Raw genomic sequence first — 22,249 nt, forward strand, 5'->3', positions numbered from 1 at the left:
CATCAGTGTGTTGGGAGGCTCTGAGCTGATGATGTCATAAACAGCGCTGGCACTGGTGCATGGTGAGAGATTTATTGTTAATAAGCACTGCCATACCCCCAAAAGTACTCTTCCAACTGATTTTGCTGTCTCTGTCAGCTCAAATAGTCATAAAGACTGTAGAAAGGCACTCTGAATCCAGTATGAGCTCCTGCAGTCATGTCGCAGAGAAACACATCATACTGCGTTATGGAAACTCCTGTGGTCTCCTTGTGAGCACTTCAAGTGCTTCCATTTTTATTTGCCATCAATCTGATATTTCCCATGATAGTGGAAGGAAGAAATGGTTTAAACTTCCCGTGCTTGTTTCTCTCCACACTACGCAGAGGATCCGGATGCTCCTGCTCTGCATTTATGGTGTCTTTTTTCAACTCGTCTGGAATTTGGGGTAATATTTCTGGCAGCTGCCGTTGCCATGGTTACTCATCATAATAGAATTTCAAAAATGATCAAAGTACTTGGAGACATTACTTGTACAGCAAAGCATCTAATCAGCATAAAAAACCTCTCGATAATTGTTAGAAAAATTATATAGTTATACTATGAGAAAAGCTGCAAGAATAAGAGTTTCTGTGATGGGGGAGGCCTCCTCCTGTCTTTTGGTTCTCATAATACTATGTAGCAAGCAAATGTGTTTTGACTGTCTGAACTCGTCTTCCCATAACATTGAATAGCTAGTAATGTCTTTTCCTATAACATTGAATGTCCCTTTCCCATAACTTTGTGTGGCCAGCAAGCATAAACTATATATATATATATATAAATAGCAATAGGACCATTTTATGAGTGAGACAACTCTGAGCCAGCTTCCTGACAGGTTGTGCAGACTTGTCTCTTTCTTGCAAGAAATAAATGTTTTGTGTTAATCGTATCCAGCAACTCTGAGCCTAATTTTGAGAGAATTTTTCTAACATATTGGTTCTTCGAGCCGGATTCTAAGTCCTTTCCACCTTCCAGAATCGGAGCTGAAACTGTGCACGGGGCAGTCCAGGACTCCTAACTGAAGTCCTCTCAGCAGAGTTTCTGATAGAGGCCGGCTGCCACTGGCTGGAGGAAAGGTGACAGGATCCATTTTTGAATCAGTGGACAGACTCGCTGGATTCTTCGTTGTTGAACTTACCAGTGGATTTATGGTAAGGAATCCTTTGTGTTACTATTGTTGGCGAGAAATAGTGTGATTATTAGGGATAAATTGTGATTATTTAACTAACAATTGTTAGAAACAATAGGCCTTTAACTAAATATGGGCATTGTTAATTTCCAATAAGAAAAGTTACTATTTCGAGTGCAACTTAGTAACACGAAAGCCTTTAGCTGGTACTGTAAGTAGCCTTTTGGCTGGTACTGTAAAAGCAGTCAGGAAAGGTGACTATCAGGTGGAAGCCTTTTAGCTGTGTGGAGAGGGCGTGGTGCATCAGCTGCAGGAGAGAGCAGTGGAGAGAGCTCTGGGGAGCAGGACGAGGTGAGTGATTAGTACACCGGCAGTCACTTGTCTAATCACTGTCCTCTTTTAAAAACTCAGTAGCGTGCTGGAGCTGGGAGAAGATTGAAGTGGAGTCGGCAGCACGAACTGGGAGGGAAGGTCTGCGAACGACTCCACATTCGTGAAAAGGGTTAAATAAACTATACGTTGAACCGTGCGCTGTCTCTGACTCTCTCTGAGAGAACCTGCAGTGGCAACAGGCCACAAGCTGGTACTGTAAAAGCAGTCAGGAAAGGTGAAGGTCCATAGTCATAGTGTGTTGGATTAAACCAGGATCACATAGCAGAAGCAGTCAGCAAAGGTCAGTCCATAGTCTGTGTGAGAAGACTACAGGAATAAATAACTCCGCGCCGCGCGTTAGAAACGGAATCTTTCTTAAGAGAGTTTGCGATGGGAGATCGCAAGAATTAAATCCATCTATGTTTGTTTGTTAAATTGTTTGTCAAATTCTTTGTTAAATTCTTTGCTGCAGTGTTGTTTTATTTGCTATGTATGTATGAGAGTGAAACAGCTGCTGTGTGTGATGTATGTATGAGAGTGAAACAGCTGCTGTGTGTGATGTATGGATGAGAGTGAAACAGCTGCTGTGTGTGATGTATGTATGAGGGTGAAACAGCTGCCGTGTGATGTATGGATGAGAGTGAAACAGCTGCTGTGTGTGATGTATGTATGAGAGGGAAACAGCTGCTGGTGTGATGTATGTATGAGAGGGAAACAGCTGCTGGTGTGATGTATGGATGAGAGTGAAACAGCTGCTGTGTGTGATGTATGTATGAGGGTGAAACAGCTGCCGTGTGATGTATGGATGAGAGTGAAACAGCTGCTGTGTGTGATATATGGATGAGAGTGAAACAGCTGCTGGTGTGATGTATGGATGAGAGTGAAACAGCTGCTGGTGTGATGTATGGATGAGAGTGAAACAGCTGCTGGTGTGATGTATGGATGAGAGTGAAACAGCTGCTGTGTGTGATGTATGGATGAGAGTGAAACAGCTGCTGGTGTGATGTATGGATGAGAGTGAAACAGCTGCTGGTGTGATGTATGGATGAGAGTGAAACAGCTGCTGGTGTGATGTATGGATGAGAGTGAAACAGCTGCTGGTGTGATGTATGGATGAGAGTGAAACAGCTGCTGGTGTGATGTATGGATGAGAGTGAAACAGCTGCTGGTGTGATGTATGGATGAGAGTGAAACAGCTGCTGGTGTGATGTATGGATGAGAGTGAAACAGCTGCTGGTGTGATGTATGGATGAGAGTGAAACAGCTGCTGTGTGTGATGTATGGATGAGAGTGAAACAGCTGCTGGTGTGATGTATGGATGAGAGTGAAACAGCTACTGGTGTGATGTATGGATGAGAGTGAAACAGCTGCTGTGTGTGATGTATGGATGAGAGTGAAACAGCTGCTGGTGTGATGTATGGACGAGAGTGAAACAGCTGCTGGTGTGATGTATGGACGAGAGTGAAACAGCTGCTGGTGTGATGTATGGACGAGAGTGAAACAGCTGCTGGTGTGATGTATGGACGAGAGTGAAACAGCTGCTGGTGTGATGTATGGACGAGAGTGAAACAGCTGCTGGTGTGATGTATGTATGAGAGTGAAACAGCTGCTGTGTGTGATGTATGGACGAGAGTGAAACAGCTGCTGTGTGTGATGTATGGATGAGAGTGAAACAGCTGCTGGTGTGATGTATGGATGAGAGTGAAACAGCTGCTGGTGTGATGTATGGATGAGAGTGAAACAGCTGCTGTGTGTGATGTATGGATGAGAGTGAAACAGCTGCTGGTGTGATGTATGGATGAGAGTGAAACAGCTGCTGTGTGTGATGTATGGATGAGAGTGAAACAGCTGCTGGTGTGATGTATGGATGAGAGTGAAACAGCTGCTGGTGTGATGTATGGATGAGAGTGAAACAGCTGCTGGTGTGATGTATGGATGAGAGTGAAACAGCTGCTGTGTGTGATGTCTGTATAAGAGTGAAACAGCTGCTGGTGTGATGTATGGATGAGAGTGAAACAGCTGCTGGTGTGATGTATGGATGAGAGTGAAACAGCTGCTGGTGTGATGTATGGATGAGAGTGAAACAGCTGCTGGTGTGATGTATGGATGAGAGTGAAACAGCTGCTGTGTGTGATGTATGGATGAGAGTGAAACAGCTGCTGGTGTGATGTATGGATGAGAGTGAAACAGCTGCTGGTGTGATGTATGGATGAGAGTGAAACAGCTGCTGTGTGTGATGTATGGATGAGAGTGAAACAGCTGCTGGTGTGATGTATGGATGAGAGTGAAACAGCTGCTGGTGTGATGTATGGATGAGAGTGAAACAGCTGCTGGTGTGATGTATGGATGAGAGTGAAACAGCTGCTGGTGTGATGTATGGATGAGAGTGAAACAGCTGCTGGTGTGATGTATGGATGAGAGTGAAACAGCTGCTGTGTGTGATGTATGGATGAGAGTGAAACAGCTGCTGTGTGTGATGTATGGATGAGAGTGAAACAGCTGCTGGTGTGATGTATGGATGAGAGTGAAACAGCTGCTGTGTGTGATGTATGGATGAGAGTGAAACAGCTGCTGGTGTGATGTATGGATGAGAGTGAAACAGCTGCTGTGTGTGATGTATGTATGAGGGTGAAACAGCTGCCGTGTGATGTATGGATGAGAGTGAAACAGCTGCTGTGTGTGATGTATGTATGAGAGGGAAACAGCTGCTGGTGTGATGTATGTATGAGAGGGAAACAGCTGCTGGTGTGATGTATGGATGAGAGTGAAACAGCTGCTGTGTGTGATGTATGTATGAGGGTGAAACAGCTGCCGTGTGATGTATGGATGAGAGTGAAACAGCTGCTGTGTGTGATATATGGATGAGAGTGAAACAGCTGCTGGTGTGATGTATGGATGAGAGTGAAACAGCTGCTGGTGTGATGTATGGATGAGAGTGAAACAGCTGCTGTGTGTGATGTATGGATGAGAGTGAAACAGCTGCTGGTGTGATGTATGGATGAGAGTGAAACAGCTGCTGGTGTGATGTATGGATGAGAGTGAAACAGCTGCTGGTGTGATGTATGGATGAGAGTGAAACAGCTGCTGGTGTGATGTATGGATGAGAGTGAAACAGCTGCTGGTGTGATGTATGGATGAGAGTGAAACAGCTGCTGGTGTGATGTATGGATGAGAGTGAAACAGCTGCTGGTGTGATGTATGGATGAGAGTGAAACAGCTGCTGGTGTGATGTATGGATGAGAGTGAAACAGCTGCTGTGTGTGATGTATGGATGAGAGTGAAACAGCTGCTGGTGTGATGTATGGATGAGAGTGAAACAGCTACTGGTGTGATGTATGGATGAGAGTGAAACAGCTGCTGTGTGTGATGTATGGATGAGAGTGAAACAGCTGCTGGTGTGATGTATGGACGAGAGTGAAACAGCTGCTGGTGTGATGTATGGACGAGAGTGAAACAGCTGCTGGTGTGATGTATGGACGAGAGTGAAACAGCTGCTGGTGTGATGTATGGACGAGAGTGAAACAGCTGCTGGTGTGATGTATGGACGAGAGTGAAACAGCTGCTGGTGTGATGTATGTATGAGAGTGAAACAGCTGCTGTGTGTGATGTATGGACGAGAGTGAAACAGCTGCTGTGTGTGATGTATGGATGAGAGTGAAACAGCTGCTGGTGTGATGTATGGATGAGAGTGAAACAGCTGCTGGTGTGATGTATGGATGAGAGTGAAACAGCTGCTGTGTGTGATGTATGGATGAAAGTGAAACAGCTGCTGGTGTGATGTATGGATGAGAGTGAAACAGCTGCTGTGTGTGATGTATGGATGAGAGTGAAACAGCTGCTGGTGTGATGTATGGATGAGAGTGAAACAGCTGCTGTGTGTGATGTCTGTATAAGAGTGAAACAGCTGCTGGTGTGATGTATGGATGAGAGTGAAACAGCTGCTGGTGTGATGTATGGATGAGAGTGAAACAGCTGCTGGTGTGATGTATGGATGAGAGTGAAACAGCTGCTGGTGTGATGTATGGATGAGAGTGAAACAGCTGCTGTGTGTGATGTATGGATGAGAGTGAAACAGCTGCTGGTGTGATGTATGGATGAGAGTGAAACAGCTGCTGGTGTGATGTATGGATGAGAGTGAAACAGCTGCTGTGTGTGATGTATGGATGAGAGTGAAACAGCTGCTGGTGTGATGTATGGATGAGAGTGAAACAGCTGCTGGTGTGATGTATGGATGAGAGTGAAACAGCTGCTGGTGTGATGTATGGATGAGAGTGAAACAGCTGCTGGTGTGATGTATGGATGAGAGTGAAACAGCTGCTGGTGTGATGTATGGATGAGAGTGAAACAGCTGCTGTGTGTGATGTATGGATGAGAGTGAAACAGCTGCTGTGTGTGATGTATGGATGAGAGTGAAACAGCTGCTGGTGTGATGTATGGATGAGAGTGAAACAGCTGCTGTGTGTGATGTATGGATGAGAGTGAAACAGCTGCTGGTGTGATGTATGGATGAGAGTGAAACAGCTGCTGTGTGTGATGTATTGATGAGAGTGAAACAGCTGCTGGTGTGATGTATGGATGAGAGTGAAACAGCTGCTGGTGTGATGTATGGATGAGAGTGAAACAGCTGCTGGTGTGATGTATGGATGAGAGTGAAACAGCTGCTGGTGTGATGTATGGATGAGAGTGAAACAGCTGCTGGTGTGATGTATGGATGAGAGTGAAACAGCTGCTGTGTGTGATGTATGGATGAGAGTGAAACAGCTGCTGGTGTGATGTATGGATGAGAGTGAAACAGCTGCTGGTGTGGTGTATGGATGAGAGTGAAACAGCTGCTGGTGTGGTGTATGGATGAGAGTGAAACAGCTGCTGTGTGTGATGTATGGATGAGAGTGAAACAGCTGCTGGTGTGATGTATGGATGAGAGTGAAACAGCTGCTGTGTGTGATGTATGGATGAGAGTGAAACAGCTGCTGTGTGTGATGTATTGATGAGAGTGAAACAGCTGCTGTGTGTGATGTATTGATGAGAGTGAAACAGCTGCTGGTGTGATGTATGGATGAGAGTGAAACAGCTGCTGGTGTGATGTATGGATGAGAGTGAAACAGCTGCTGGTGTGATGTATGGATGAGAGTGAAACAGCTGCTGGTGTGATGTATGGATGAGAGTGAAACAGCTGCTGGTGTGATGTATGGATGAGAGTGAAACAGCTGCTGTGTGTGATGTATGGATGAGAGTGAAACAGCTGCTGGTGTGATGTATGGATGAGAGTGAAACAGCTGCTGGTGTGATGTATGGATGAGAGTGAAACAGCTGCTGGTGTGGTGTATGGATGAGAGTGAAACAGCTGCTGTGTGTGATGTATGGATGAGAGTGAAACAGCTGCTGGTGTGATGTATGGATGAGAGTGAAACAGCTGCTGGTGTGTGATGTATGGATGAGAGTGAAACAGCTGCTGGTGTGATGTATGGATGAGAGTGAAACAGCTGCTGGTGTGATGTATGGATGAGAGTGAAACAGCTGCTGGTGTGATGTATGGATGAGAGTGAAACAGCTGCTGGTGTGTGATGTATGGATGAGAGTGAAACAGCTGCTGTGTGTGATGTATGGATGAGAGTGAAACAGCTGCTGGTGTGATGTATGGATGAGAGTGAAACAGCTGCTGGTGTGATGTATGGATGAGAGTGAAACAGCTGCTGTGTGTGATGTATGGATGAGAGTGAAACAGCTGCTGTGTGTGATGTATGGATGAGAGTGAAACAGCTGCTGGTGTGATGTATGGATGAGAGTGAAACAGCTGCTGGTGTGATGTATGGATGAGAGTGAAACAGCTGCTGGTGTGATGTATGGATGAGAGTGAAACAGCTGCTGGTGTGATGTATGGATGAGAGTGAAACAGCTGCTGGTGTGATGTATGGATGAGAGTGAAACAGCTGCTGTGTGTGATGTATGGATGAGAGTGAAACAGCTGCTGTGTGTGATGTATGGATGAGAGTGAAACAGCTGCTGGTGTGATGTATGGATGAGAGTGAAACAGCTGCTGGTGTGTGATGTATGGATGAGAGTGAAACAGCTGCTGGTGTGATGTATGGATGAGAGTGAAACAGCTGCTGGTGTGATGTATGGATGAGAGTGAAACAGCTGCTGGTGTGATGTATGGATGAGAGTGAAACAGCTGCTGGTGTGTGATGTATGGATGAGAGTGAAACAGCTGCTGGTGTGATGTATGGATGAGAGTGAAACAGCTGCTGGTGTGATGTATGGATGAGAGTGAAACAGCTGCTGGTGTGATGTATGGATGAGAGTGAAACAGCTGCTGTGTGTGATGTATGGATGAGAGTGAAACAGCTGCTGTGTGTGATGTATGGATGAGAGTGAAACAGCTGCTGGTGTGATGTATGGATGAGAGTGAAACAGCTGCTGTGTGTGATGTATGGATGAGAGTGAAACAGCTGCTGGTGTGATGTATGGATGAGAGTGAAACAGCTGCTGTGTGTGATGTATTGATGAGAGTGAAACAGCTGCTGGTGTGATGTATGGATGAGAGTGAAACAGCTGCTGGTGTGATGTATGGATGAGAGTGAAACAGCTGCTGGTGTGATGTATGGATGAGAGTGAAACAGCTGCTGGTGTGATGTATGGATGAGAGTGAAACAGCTGCTGGTGTGATGTATGGATGAGAGTGAAACAGCTGCTGGTGTGATGTATGGATGAGAGTGAAACAGCTGCTGTGTGTGATGTATGGATGAGAGTGAAACAGCTGCTGGTGTGATGTATGGATGAGAGTGAAACAGCTGCTGGTGTGTGATGTATGGATGAGAGTGAAACAGCTGCTGGTGTGATGTATGGATGAGAGTGAAACAGCTGCTGGTGTGATGTATGGATGAGAGTGAAACAGCTGCTGGTGTGATGTATGGATGAGAGTGAAACAGCTGCTGGTGTGATGTATGGATGAGAGTGAAACAGCTGCTGTGTGTGGTGTATGGATGAGAGTGAAACAGCTGCTGTGTGTGATGTATGGATGAGAGTGAAACAGCTGCTGGTGTGATGTATGGATGAGAGTGAAACAGCTGCTGGTGTGTGATGTATGGATGAGAGTGAAACAGCTGCTGGTGTGATGTATGGATGAGAGTGAAACAGCTGCTGGTGTGATGTATGGATGAGAGTGAAACAGCTGCTGGTGTGATGTATGGATGAGAGTGAAACAGCTGCTGGTGTGTGATGTATGGATGAGAGTGAAACAGCTGCTGGTGTGATGTATGGATGAGAGTGAAACAGCTGCTGGTGTGATGTATGGATGAGAGTGAAACAGCTGCTGGTGTGTGATGTATGGATGAGAGTGAAACAGCTGCTGGTGTGATGTATGGATGAGAGTGAAACAGCTGCTGGTGTGATGTATGGATGAGAGTGAAACAGCTGCTGGTGTGATGTATGGATGAGAGTGAAACAGCTGCTGGTGTGTGATGTATGGATGAGAGTGAAACAGCTGCTGGTGTGATGTATGGATGAGAGTGAAACAGCTGCTGGTGTGATGTATGGATGAGAGTGAAACAGCTGCTGGTGTGATGTCTGTATAAGAGTGAAACAGCTGCTGGTGTGCGATGTTGCTAATGGTGACGACAGAAGTAATGTATTACTGACTAATTGAGTTGTACTAAACATTTCAATCTGGTTGTTGCTCGTGACATAAGGACAGAAGTAGTGTTTCATTCAGTAGTACTCACAATAACTCCACCAACAATTGATTAGCTGCAAGAGGACAGTATGGGAAATACTTGTGTCAAAGCTAACCGGGAGTTAAGTCGGAGTGCTAAAATCATGTTTCAGAAAAAACCAGATAATATTAAATACCTAGACAGATGAGAAAATAAATTTAGGTTTGAGGGAGATTTGAACATGGTAAAATTGCCCAATCCTAGAGAAGGGGAAGACAAAAAGTAATGTACAAAGTAAATCTAGTTTTAAAAATCAAAACAAAAAAAAGGAACAACAAGGGTTAAAACTAGACATTTGTACAAGTTTGTGTATTAAGATTTAACAGCTCTCTTAAAGAGTAAAAAAAAAAAAAAAAAAAAAACAGCATTTCAAATCTTTACTCCTTTCACAGGAAAAAACTGTCTGACCAAAATATATTTTACAACCTGAGATTTTTATCATTTCCATAACAAACCTGCCATTCTTAGGCAAAGTTCTAGAAAAAGTTGTACACCAACAGCGTTTTGACTTTCTCCTGTCTAACAATGCTTTTGATACTTTTCTCTCACAGTCTTGATTTTATGTGTTTAACTGAGAGATGAAACGAAAAGACCGAGAGTGGGGGGGATCTTTGTGCCATATTCAGGGCCAATATACCCACTCACAAGATAAGACATTTAGTTTTTCCTTAATTTGAGCACGTGCCATTTAAAATGGAGATAAAACGATCTTAAATACTTTGTCTCACCGCAGAATGATTTTATTGATGATTTTACTGAATTTCTTTAAATTGTGTGCACTGCTGTTGACTGTTTAATCATAACAGGGGACTTGAACGTGCACGTGCATGAAGCCCATAATAAGCAAGCTAAAGAACTCACTGCTTTCCTTGAAGTGTTTAGTCTAACTCAGCGTGTGACTGAGTTAGAAAAGACTAAAACTGCAGTAACAACTCTCATGTCCTGTTTGCTCCAGTAAACAGATTAACAAACCCTCCAGTTTCACTGCCTTTAGAACTCATTTCTACATATAAGGGTAATGAAGTTGGAATATTCTTTAATGACAAAGTTCAAGGCATTAAAAATTAAATAATTTCCACCTGAAGCAGGTCTGAGACCAGACAGTCAAACAGATGGAGATGCAGATGGTTTTCAAGCCAAACTGAAACATTTTCTAAATTTGAGATTAGCTCTTCTGCAACAATATCATAAGTGTGTCAGAAACATAAGCCGGAAATAGAGAATTTAACATATTAATGTTAAGTTAAGTAATGCTTCATTACTTTTGATTGACTAACTTCCCTAAAACTTATGAACTTAGGAACTGACACCATATTCATCAGAGATTAAAGCATTTATCTCATATCTTATCAGCAGAAAAGTCTGTAAAATACCTTACAGAATGGGTTAAAGTGAGTATTAGGATATATATATTTTATGTAAAATATATATAAAAAAAAAAAACAGCAATGAAATATGCTATGTGAGTCAGATATCAAACAATAGCTTTCTTAAAGAGAAATTTAAAGAGCTGCAATAAATCAGCGTAACATATGGAGTAATATATTAATACTATTAGCAGTTTCTAAGCCTGCAGATAAATATTAATTAAATTAAACAGACAGGTTGTGCATGTGTGTTCAACAGGTGCCAAACTAGATGGGTCAAACAGAGAGTAATTTTGTGTGACTTGTAACACTTGTAACAAGACAATAAACAGTCATCTTAATGTGTTTGCACAGCAATGGAATAAAGAGGGCATGCAGAGGAGCACTCTAACAACAAAAAGAAAAGGAAGAAAGGACTAAACTTTTTGTTGGAAGGGAGAGAAGCAACTATATAGGTGATGAGGGAAAGAAAACACAGATCAAAACAGAAGCAGTGACGGAGAAGGAGAGACAGAGCAGGAGGAGATACATGTCGGCTGTGTGGAAGGAGGGGGCATTGGGCGATGGACTGCAGGAGCAAGAGTAAGATAGAGGAAGAGTTTGGGAGTCAGTAATGACTAGATGAGGAAACAACAGGAGCCGAGCATGTAACCAGGATAGAAGCAGAAAAGCCAGAAAAAGTGTTAAACTTAGAGGGAATTGAACTTATCTTACAGTATGACATCAAACCTGAGATTACATTGAATGTTTCCGGGACGGAGGTAACTTTTCTATGCGACACAAATTTGGGTCAAATCAGCAAATGGTAAGAGCCATCCTGAGCGTTTATCAAAACTCTTGACAGTAACAGATACATGGACTGGAGTGAGTGCTGATTGTCAGGTTGTCTTGTCCACTCTGTGTCCCTGTAACTTACTGGGAAGATATTTACTCCATTTATCGAAGCTACGAATAGTTCCAGAAGAAAAAGGGTTAACTGTAGTTCGAATGAAGTCCGCTCAAACAATGATTCAGCATGATGCGAGACCACCTTCATACTGGTATAGTTTGGATCTTGTGTCTACAGGCCCCAGCTCTATCACACTTCCTCTCCTTAAGAAGGCAAAAGAACACGTCTCAGGAGAGCTCACCCTCAGGTCTCCAGATGAATTACACTGCACTATGTCTTACAAATACACTCAAGGGTCTGACACAAACATATGAGAAACGTTTTTTCAGAGAAAAACAGACCATGTTAAAGTTAGAACCCTTATACTGGAATAAAGAGGGTTGTTGTGCAGTCGCTGCTCACTCTCCCTCAGCATGAGAAAGGTTTTAAGATCATGTTATGAACCATGGATAAATATAGAACAAGCATTGTGTGATAATCTGGAAATCTCTGACCTGCCACTTATTAGTCAAAACGTAAAAAAATCACAAATGTTTCAAAAGCATTAACATCAGCACCTCTCTGACAGCCTGGTGGGAATTTCTTAAAATAAACAAAGTCTTCACTTGTCCCGTGTAAGCTTACACCCATCTGGAACAATCCTGACATACTGCAAAACAAAAAAATGCTAAACTATACTCTGTGGAAGATCAAAGGAATCAAACACCTGGAACATATAATCCAAAATGGAAATTTTATTTCATTTGATGAGCTCATATCACAACACGAGATAGGCAGCAATAAATTCCTAGAATATCAACAACTTAAGTCTATAATAACAAAGAAATATATCCTCCACCAACCAGACTTACAACTCCCGATTAGGGTAGCAGAATTTCTAAGCATCTGCACCCCAAAACTACTATCAAAAATATATAAATTACTGTCTAAGATAGATGACACAATGTCTCTTCCATCCTCAAAATAGGAGGCAGATTTATCCATCAGTTCTAGTCATAGCTTCTGGCCACAAATATGTTTGAACACCTTCAGAATGACTCAGAATCCTAATTTACAGCTCATACAATACAAAATTCTTCATAGAACACACTATACAGGACAAAGGATGTCCAGGATGGGTCTAACACACTCAAACATCTGCTCACATTGCACAGATAACACACCTGATGATTATGCACACGCTTTGTGGTTCTGTGCGCCTGTCCAGAAGTTCTGGCTGGAAGTCTGTGAGGACCTATCAACATGGCTAAAGTGTAGCATCCCTGCATGCCCCACACTGTGCATACTGGGTGACTTAGACAACATCATGGAAATTAACTCAGCACACATGGTCCTCACAGTGCTATGTATCGCAAAGAAGACTATTCTCATTAACTGGAAAGCCAAGAGCAATCTGTGTATTAACCAGTTTAGAAATTTTTCTTTTAGACTATATTAGCATGGAAACAATGTCTGCCTCCTCAAAACATCAATTGGCTGAATTTCATTCTCTCTGGTCCCCTCTGATTAGCTTGATCACATAGTGGTGGTGGTGGGTTGCTGTCCCGTCGATCTGGGTGGTTGGGTGTGTGCTGGGGGTGGCTGTGTGGCTTCGGGCGTCTGGTGGGGGGGGCAGTGCTTTGGTTGTGGGGGGCCTGGGTGATGGTGGGTCTCAGGCCCGGGCTGCTGCGACTGGTGTGACCGGGTGGTTTGTTTGTTTGTTTTTTGTAGAGGTCCTCCGGGGTGGGGTGGGGCAGGATGGGTACCTTCTGGGGGTACAGTAGCTCCCGGAATATGGTCGCTGCAGGCCCCGAGCCTGGTGGACATCAGGCCCTCCTGCCCTGGGTTGGGTCCCAGGTAGCAGGGATGCCTATTGCAGCCAGTCCCTGGCTGCCCTCTCCGGGGGAGAGTAGCTCCCCATACCCCTCTCCCTTCTGGCTCCTGTACACAGCACACACTCACACATGAAGGGTCTTGGGGGCGTGTGTCTTCTGTGGGGTGTCGTGGATGGGGCCACGTAGGTGGTCCCCTTTGCTGCACTCTGCAGTTCCCCGCCCCTGTTTTAATTACACCTTTGACATTACTACTTATCAAACACACTCACAGACACACATTAGGTCTTGGGGGGTGGTTGCACTGAGTGGCATCTGGTGGGCGGGGCTCTTTGGGTATGTAGGCTGCCCAGAGGGCCGCGCTCCCAGTTCTACAAGTTTGGCTGCCCCTCAATTTTAATTGCTCACTATTAGAAAATATTGAAGAGCCAGAAGGGTGAGGGGAGGGGTCTTCTTCCCACACCCCTGCTTCCTGGTTGCTGCTCGGGGCGGGAGGGGCCCAGAGGATTAATTAATTGTTCTGCTGGTTCGGGGTCTGTGGTGGCTGGGGGGCTGCTGGCCCCCCCTGGTGTGCCCGCTGCGCTACACCCCAGCAGAGTTGAGGGAGGGAGGACGTGTGGATGTATGGGACGTGAAAGTGTGTGTGGTGATGATTGGGCCTGGATCTGGGACTTGCTGTCACCTGGCCTGCCTGTGCTTCTCCCGATGGGGGGGCGGCGTTGCCTCTCCCCGCTGCTCGCGACTTCACCCACCTGTGGGCACGTCTTGACTCCCAGGGCACTTGGCCAGGGGCGCTGGGGCAGGCGCTGACCCACTGTGTGGCTGTCTGGGGCGCTTGGCCCTCCTGGGTATTGGGTGGGGCCTCTGCCGGGGGGTTTGGGGGCGCTCGGGCTCCCGGGGCCCGGGTCCAGTGCGCGGCCCATGCCTGGGCGGCTGGGGCCTGGCGGGGTCGGTGGGCTGTTGCCCCTGGCTCCCGGAGGGCCTCTGCCCTATGCTTATGGGGGCTCTGTCCGGGGGCTTCCTCTGCAGTCTTCTGGGTGGATGCGTGGTTGTCCCTGTGGTGGGCTTCCTGGGTTCTGTGCTCCGTGGGGGCTGCTGGTGGCCTGGGTCTTGTGGCCCTCTCTGCCTGCTTCTGATTGCTTGGGGGGGGCTGTGGATTGTGGCTCTGTACACTTATACACTCATAACTAAGCACGGTTATCATGTAGGTCCTGTGCCATGGGTGTTGCATGTTCTCACACACACACACACATTTATTAGCCCAGTAGCATGCTCGCTAAGCAGTTGATGTATTATCATGTCGTCTCAGGTCATTTATATCCACAGCTGTATTGTATGCGATTGCCGCTTCTTGTGCTTGTTTTTGTCTGTTTGTGTGTTTGTTTTTTCTCTGCTTGTCTGCTTTCAGGTGCTCCTGGTGGCGCTAAGGCTGAATTCCCCTCAGAGGCCATGGATTGTTGTCTGTTTTGTTTTTTACAGGTGTAGCAGCTGGTTGTCTGGTTTTTGTTTCTATTTTTGTTCCGTTTCCTCTTCTTCTTTCCTTGTCCCCCGGTCCGGTTCAGTTCTATTACATGTCATATGTTGTAAACAGAAATAAATAAATGGGCATCAAGGGGAGCTTTACATTTATAAAACTTCCCTTGGCAAAGCAAATCTGTTTGGCATCAAAGGTATTCAGACTACAATTCTGCTGCCGTAATGCTGAACAGGACAAGGGAAAAAAAAAATTAAAAAATATCATGTTATGCACCCCATGTGTCACTCTCCAAACCCACAGGCGACCACTGGAGGCGTTTAGGGGTGTTTGTGACTGCATGTGAAGAAGCCTCAGATTGGGAGGAGGTGGAGCCAGGAATAGAATATTCTGAGAAACTGGATGCATATACTTACTTGCATATACAAGGACAAATGTGGAAGAATAAAGGTGCCATTTACTATGCATTGTCAAACTTATACTGCCAAAGAGTTTGTTTAAATGTGCTGCAGTCATTGAGTCATGGACCACGTCATGTCTCTACAGGAGGGATGGTAGCAACAATGAACAAGGTTTTTGCAGTGTATGGTTTTATTTATAATAAATGATAAAATCATAATCATATTATAAATAAAGATTTTTTTGTCTAACATGTCAAATATGCGCAAAATATGATCCATACATATGGCCTAGGACCGGGATGAGGACAGTTCCCAAGGCCGGAGGACCCTTTTCAACACGTTTGTATGGATTTCATTGAATTAAATAAAGGTGTCTCCCTGGTGATTAGTGATGTTTTACCAAATGAGTTGAAGTATTTCCAGATGCACAGGCAGATGCACTCTCAACACTGGTGAATTAAATATTACCTAGATTTGGAATTCCTGAAAAAATCTACAGTGATGATGGGACGCACTTTGTAAACAATATTCTCTTCCTGATGGCAAATAACTTAAAAAAAAAAAAAAATAGATCTCAGAAATCACTGTGCATATCATTCACAATCAGCAGGTGGAATAATTAGGCCAAGACTGAAGAAACTGGGAAGAATTGGGTTTACTGTTTACCACTAGTAGTCCTAAACATGCATATTACTCTAACTAGCACAGGATTAACTCCATTTGAGATAATGTATAATGTATGACCATTTTTACTACCACAGTTAAAACTATTCACGGGACATGATGAAGAAAGAGAAGAAACCTTAGCAGGATACATGGTTAAAATGTTAACAAGTAGAGAGATCTCTTCTGTCTAGTCTGTTCCAGGTGACCCTGTGGAGGAATCTCTAAAACCCAAAGACTGGATCCTCATCAAAGTGATAAAGAAAGAGAACTGGTCCAGCCCAAGGTGGGAAGGTTCATAGCAGGTACTGCTTACAGCACCCACAGCAGCTAAAATAATATATCCTGGATTCACTTATCCCACTGTAAACTAGTAAGGCCACGACCTGCAGAAGTAGGGAAAGATTAGTTACCCACCACCGTTCTCTGAGGCATGAGTCTGACTACAAAGGGGAATTCTCTCAGCAGGAGGGGGTTCGTCTCAACCTCAGTAAAGAAAACAACGGCTAAAACGAGAACATAGGGTGTGGCTAAAATAAGACAGGGATAGACAGACAGCAGCCGTGGCATCCATTTAGATTACCAGGATTTTGTAGGTTAAAAGGAACCAGTTGTGTATTGTTAATCATTATTCTTATTATCGCATTCCTAATTCTATGGGACTAAGCACAGATTAATAAAAAACTAAAAGATAAAGCATTACAATGAATCACCCTCAGACCCATGACACAGACTGACCACAGAGATAGGAGGTCCCTCAGGTCCAACAGACAACTTGTCAACCTATTTTTTGTTGCAGGAATAGATGGGGTGGCTGACATTGACTTATGCTCAATTATTTTATGTAAAGACAACCAAAAAGCCCATGTGTATTCTGAAAAGTACATATGTGAAATGTATGTTAATACAAGATTTCTCAAGAATCGCCGGTGTATCAGTTGGAATTTTGTTATAACGAATAGTCCACAACAGGTTATAGTGATCGGAATAAATGGCTGGAATGTATACAGCATGACAAAATAACCAATCTAATTGTATTGAATGTGCTGAAGCCAGAATAAATCTAGAAATTAAGCAATCACTCTGACCCAACTGGTTTCCAATGTGCATTACAATTGTTTAATGAATCTTTTGTACCTAACACAGAGCAATGTAAAACTCTCTCTTTGTTGTTCCCAGAAGTTAAGAAAAGAGATGCACTGCCCTCAGCGTTGGCTTATAAGGATAATTAAATATATATATATTATATATGTTTCATCCACAGGGGTACAGGTAAGAATGTGGGTACACTCATGTCACATAATTGTCAAGAATCCATCAATATCACTCGGGACGCAGGTAACTACTCAGCATCTTGGTTTCGGAACCAGACTTCCATGAGAGCAGACCTCTGGAGGCTGTGTGGGGATATGAAACTGAGGTCCATCCTTCCACCTAACTGGCAGCTGCACAATAGCCCAACTACAGATGCCTTTCCGTCTGTTCCCTGTGGGGGACTTTAAGGCCTTGGGTGAGAAGCTGCAACGTCTCAAGCGTTCAACTGTGTCTGGAGGTTCATTTGACAACAGAGTGTACCTGGATAGCATTGGAGTTCTGAGTCCCAGATGAATTTAAAGCTAGAAATCAAGTAACTTCAGTTTGAATCTTTTCTTTTCTGGTGGGCAACAATAAATAAAAATGTTATTGAATAAATTACATCTACAAGGCATTGCGGAACAATTGAAATGTTTGGAACTTTTTCCTGTTCCTTTATTCCTAACAATACTTCCCCAGATGGCAGCACCATCAAGAGGACTCGCATCACTCTCTGCAGAGCTGATAGAAAATCAAGGACCCCTTCACTGACATGATGGAGATGTGGGTTGGTCTCTGTCTATTGTAAGAGCCAAAGTAGTCACCTGTGCTTGATGTTGTATCACATGCTTGAGCGGACTGTCCCAAAGACTGATTGAAACCATCCTTACTGCATAATGTATCAACAGGTAGAGATGATGACAACAAGCTACACATGGATGATGGAGCCGAGGATACAGATAATGTTTAAAGTTCAAAGTACTTTGAATGACCCCGAGTGAATTGTCAATGAATTGTTTCTGATTATTTTTGCGTTCATATGAAAGACCAATGAACATGGGAATTAGACCTATTAAAAAGCAATTCCTGAATGTAGAGCATTGTAAAGATGATATGTTGCTTTTTCCTGCTAACATTTGTCCACAGGTTAAATCAGTGTTTCTCAATTCCGGTCCTCATGACCCACTGCCCAGCACGTTTTCGATGTTTCCCTCCTTCACCACACCTGATTCAAATGATCAGCTCATCATCAAGCTCTGCAGTGGCCTGATAAGGAGCCATTCATTTGAATCAGGTGTGGTGGAGGAGGGAAACATCGAAAACGTGCAGGGCAGTGGGTCATGAGGACCGGAATTGAGAAACGCTGCGTTAAATGAACTGCATCAGCAGCAGAACCACTACAGGACTCAAAGTCAGGTAACTGACCAGGTGTCTGGAATTCTGGAGGGGGCCCATTATGCCAAGATGATTTGGAACAATCACAAATTTTTATCCACATGTGTACAAAAGGGTGGACGGCGAAGCTCAGAGCTCCACCCCAACAGAATGAAAAGCTGATTTGAACAGTTAATTCCACCAAGTAACGTCTGACCTTCACTTAACAATCTACAGCCTCCAACCACTGTATGGCTGGTTTATATCCTGAAGTGTCCTAAAAGAGGATTAGTTAGGGAATAAGAGGTGGTAAAGACCTCTTCCTGGAAGTGAAGTGCTAGTAACCTCTCCTTCCAAGATAGCTTAGCAGTTCCAGACTGATGTTCGGCCAGAAGCAGACGATCGCAGTGTTGGTGACGGGACTGGACTGAATAAACTGCATTGCATTATTATCATTATTGTTTGACTATTCTTGATTTTCATTTGTTATCATTTTATTAATTTTTTCCATTCAATATCCATTTCATATTATTCATTAATTGCGTTTAATCATATTTTCATTTATTTTATTATTCATTATTCTTCTTTTCATTTCATTCATTTTTTGTTTGTGTCTTCATTTTGTGTTTGCTAATCACACATATGTCCATCGCCATTCATTGGAATCAACTGTTCGGAGTGCGACCTTTGATACTGAGTGAGTGACTAAGCGGTCGGTCTCCAGGGGGAGAATGGGGCCATAGGAGAATTTTCCTGTAAATACAGCAAATGGGTTTTTCGCTCCTATGCACTGCAAACAGTGGGAAATTTTCTATGTTAATGATTCAAAATGATTCAATGTTAATTGTACAAGATGCAGGGTTTTTCCCTTTGTTCTTCATAGTATAAACAGGAGGGAATGTTAGAAAAAGTATGTAGTTATACTATGAGAAAAGCTGCAAGAATAAGAGTTTCTGTGATGGGGGGAGGCCTCCTCCTGTCTTTTGGTTCTCATAACACTATGGAGCAAGCAAAAATGTTTTGATTGTCTGAACTCGTCTTCCCATAACATTAAATGGCTCGTAATGTCTTTTCCTATAACATTGAATGTCCCTTTCCCATAACTTTGTGTGGCCAGCAAGCATAAACAATATAAATAGCAAGAGCACCATTTTGTTAGCAGACAACTCTGAGCCAGCTTCCTGACAGGTTGTGCGGACTTGTCTCTTTCTTGCATGTTTCGTGTTAATCGTATCCAGCGACTCTGAGCCTAATTTTTCTAACAATAATTAAGTGTTTTAGTGCAAAGAAAAAACACAAAGATAAATACAATATGATGTGAGCGGCTGCACCATGCTGCCGACAGGTGTGGCCCATCCTAGAAAAGACTTAAGAGGGACCAGGTTTCTCTAAGTGGTGCACAGACCTGACTTAACACTCAGTCTCTGTTGAACCAAATGCAACTTGTACAAATAGTGTATATAGGTCTTGCTAGATTTAATAGATTTAAGGTTTTGGTTTAGCATCGCTCTGTTGACAGTCTAACCTGAGGTGGAGATGGCTTGAGCTTTGGCCAGGTCTCTCTCCTTTGTCATCAGCTGAAGGTCAACCTCTAGAGACTGCTTTTCTTGCTTCAGCCTGAGGCTGTCCTCAGACAGTTTGGCCTCATTCCTCTGCACACAGAAACACATTGGCGAATCATAAAGAAACTTCAGTCAGACATGATTTCAGTGGCAGTGGTACTAACCTGAAGAACGCTGATTTGAGCTAACAAGTCTGAAATGCGTTGAGTGTGATCCATCATGCACCAACTGCCCACAGGCTTTGAGATTTTATTCAGCTGCTCCCTGGTGTGGATTTAAGGCATGTTAGTGCACAACAGTATGTTAGTAACATACATTATAAACAGATATTAAAATCTGAAAAACGTACAGAGAAACAATGCATTTGCAGGTGAAAACCAATGAAATCACCTTGTAAAAGCCAGTTCATTCAGCAGCCTCTGGTTTTCATTAAACATGGCCTCCTCATTCGCTTTACTCTTGGCTTGCTGAGCCTTCACTTGCAAGTACAGTTTCTCGTTCTCCTGCGAACCAATTTATTGAAAATTAACTAACTGCACAAATACTGACAACAAACTAAGCAGAAGAAAACAAAGTGTAGCCAGAACAATAAGTGCTGTTTCAAAGATAGTGGGTGCTGACAGATTTTCTATTTACTGCACTTTGCAAACTCATCAATTTTGAAAGCATCCTGACTTTATTTTTGCTCCTAAAGCATGTTGTACAACTTTGTCATATGTACATGTGAAAAAAACTTTTCACATGTACATATGACAAAGTTGTACAACTTTGGGTATTAAAAGACAGTTGCTGCCATTACAGTAGCAATAGAAGAAGACATTATGGGGGAAACCAAAGTGAAATTAGGATTAGGACCATTAAATTAGGAAGTGTTGACAGAGACAGACCTGCTGGTAACCTTTCATGAGTGTCTCCTGCTCTTTTATTTCTTTATTCATTTGCTTGAGCTTCTCTTCAGTAGCAGCATCTGAAGCCTCCACCCATCTCTTTTTCTCACTTGTTTCTTCTGCACTTCTCAGCTAAGGAGTGAGGAAAGAAAACAAACAAATTATTCACACGGCGTTGTCTATGTAAAGAGATGTGGCTCCTAAGTGGTTCCAGGACAGCATGCATGGGGCAGCTAAAATAAAGCTAAAAATACAGTACCACATGTTCCACTGAAACATTCATTTAGAACAAAACATTTTGTTGCATACAAACTAGAATTAAAATGGATATTTGAGAGGTTTGTATGACAAAATGGCATCCACTCTGAAAGTGAGACAATGTGGGTCATTGTTTAACACATCTATATACAAGCACAATGGAGTGACCGAATGTTGGTTTTAGAGTTCTTGTGTTGTGTGTACCTTGCTCTGCAGTAAAAAGTTCTGTTGTCTGAGTAAAGTGAGCTCCTCTGCTGCTTCCTTCACCTTCTGCACTTCCCGAGCCAGCTTGACATTCAGCACTTCCACTGCAGAGCTGTCTGCTTCCTTCTCAAAGTCACAAAACACCATCAACTGAACAGTGTCAAGATTTTTTCACACTGCTGTCTACGCAAACGTGAGTGTCCCCAGGAGTTACAAAAGGCTTTCATTTAAACACCTTTAAATAATTGTTTTCATTTCTGTTTCAAACTCACAGTAACTTCCTAATGTTAGACGCTGCCTTACACATGCATGAGCAGTCAAATGATGTGAACTCATATTGACAGAATGGGGGCTGATTGTCATACATACTAGAGATAGACCGATGTGGTTTTTTCAGGGCCGATAACCAATATTTGGAGCCAATATTAATTTGCAGTAAAAGTAAAAATATGAGCAGCATGTCTTATAAAGTGAAATGAAAACTTAAACAAAGAAATAGCTCCCTGAAGTTTTCAACTGTGAATAAAATTTACAGTTCAAACAAAAACAAACAAGGCTCAGCAGCATCTCCTATAAAGTCAACTGAAATTTTAATCAATTCATAAATAGCTTCCTGAAGTTTTATAAAGTAAATACAATAAAGTTAACTAAAATATGCACAGAAATGCGAGTCAATTAGTAGTCCCAACTGAGCAGCACCAGATTGGGCAGCAACTTCCATTCCGACATGCAAACGTGCCACCATTCCGACAAGGCTTCCCATATAAGGAAACGTGCGTTACTCAACAGGTACCAGGTTTTAAGATGTGTACAGACATGATTCAGTCTTTAAAAGCTTAACTAAAGCCTCTACCCTCTCTCTCTGCCTGTTGTTCTTTAAAGTTGGAATGGCGGCATGTAACCCACCCGATTGTGGTGCAAAAAGCAGAGTTGTTCAGATTTCACTGAAGACTTACTTGGGACTGATGAGTGTGGTGCACTAAAAATCTTTCTTGCTAGTTTCGGAAGCATCTCTCTCTCTGTCTATGGTCAGTAGTTTGGTGTTGTGGTG

The 22,249-nt window shown here is 43.3% G+C and overlaps 1 protein-coding gene across 8 annotated transcripts in view; it reads right to left on the reverse strand.

Moving 5' to 3' along the window:
• Positions 1–22,249, reverse strand: part of cep162 (centrosomal protein 162) — a 53,074-nt gene that overhangs the window by 13,529 nt on the left and 17,296 nt on the right. For all 8 annotated transcript variants that reach the window (XM_072394960.1, XM_072394956.1, XM_072394962.1 and 5 more), the window contains 5 exons: positions 21,199–21,321; positions 20,737–20,868; positions 20,240–20,352; positions 20,014–20,113; positions 19,813–19,939 (listed from right to left, as the gene is read on the reverse strand). In XM_072394960.1, coding sequence (XP_072251061.1) covers positions 19,813–19,939; positions 20,014–20,113; positions 20,240–20,352; positions 20,737–20,868; positions 21,199–21,321 — 595 coding nt within the window. The remainder of the gene's footprint in view (positions 1–19,812; positions 19,940–20,013; positions 20,114–20,239; positions 20,353–20,736; positions 20,869–21,198; positions 21,322–22,249) is intronic.

This window comes from Leuresthes tenuis, unplaced genomic scaffold (genome assembly GCF_036924035.1).
Source record: "Leuresthes tenuis unplaced genomic scaffold, fLeuTen1.0.hap1 SCAF_10, whole genome shotgun sequence".
In the NCBI taxonomy this organism is placed as follows: Eukaryota; Metazoa; Chordata; class Actinopteri; order Atheriniformes; family Atherinopsidae; genus Leuresthes; species Leuresthes tenuis.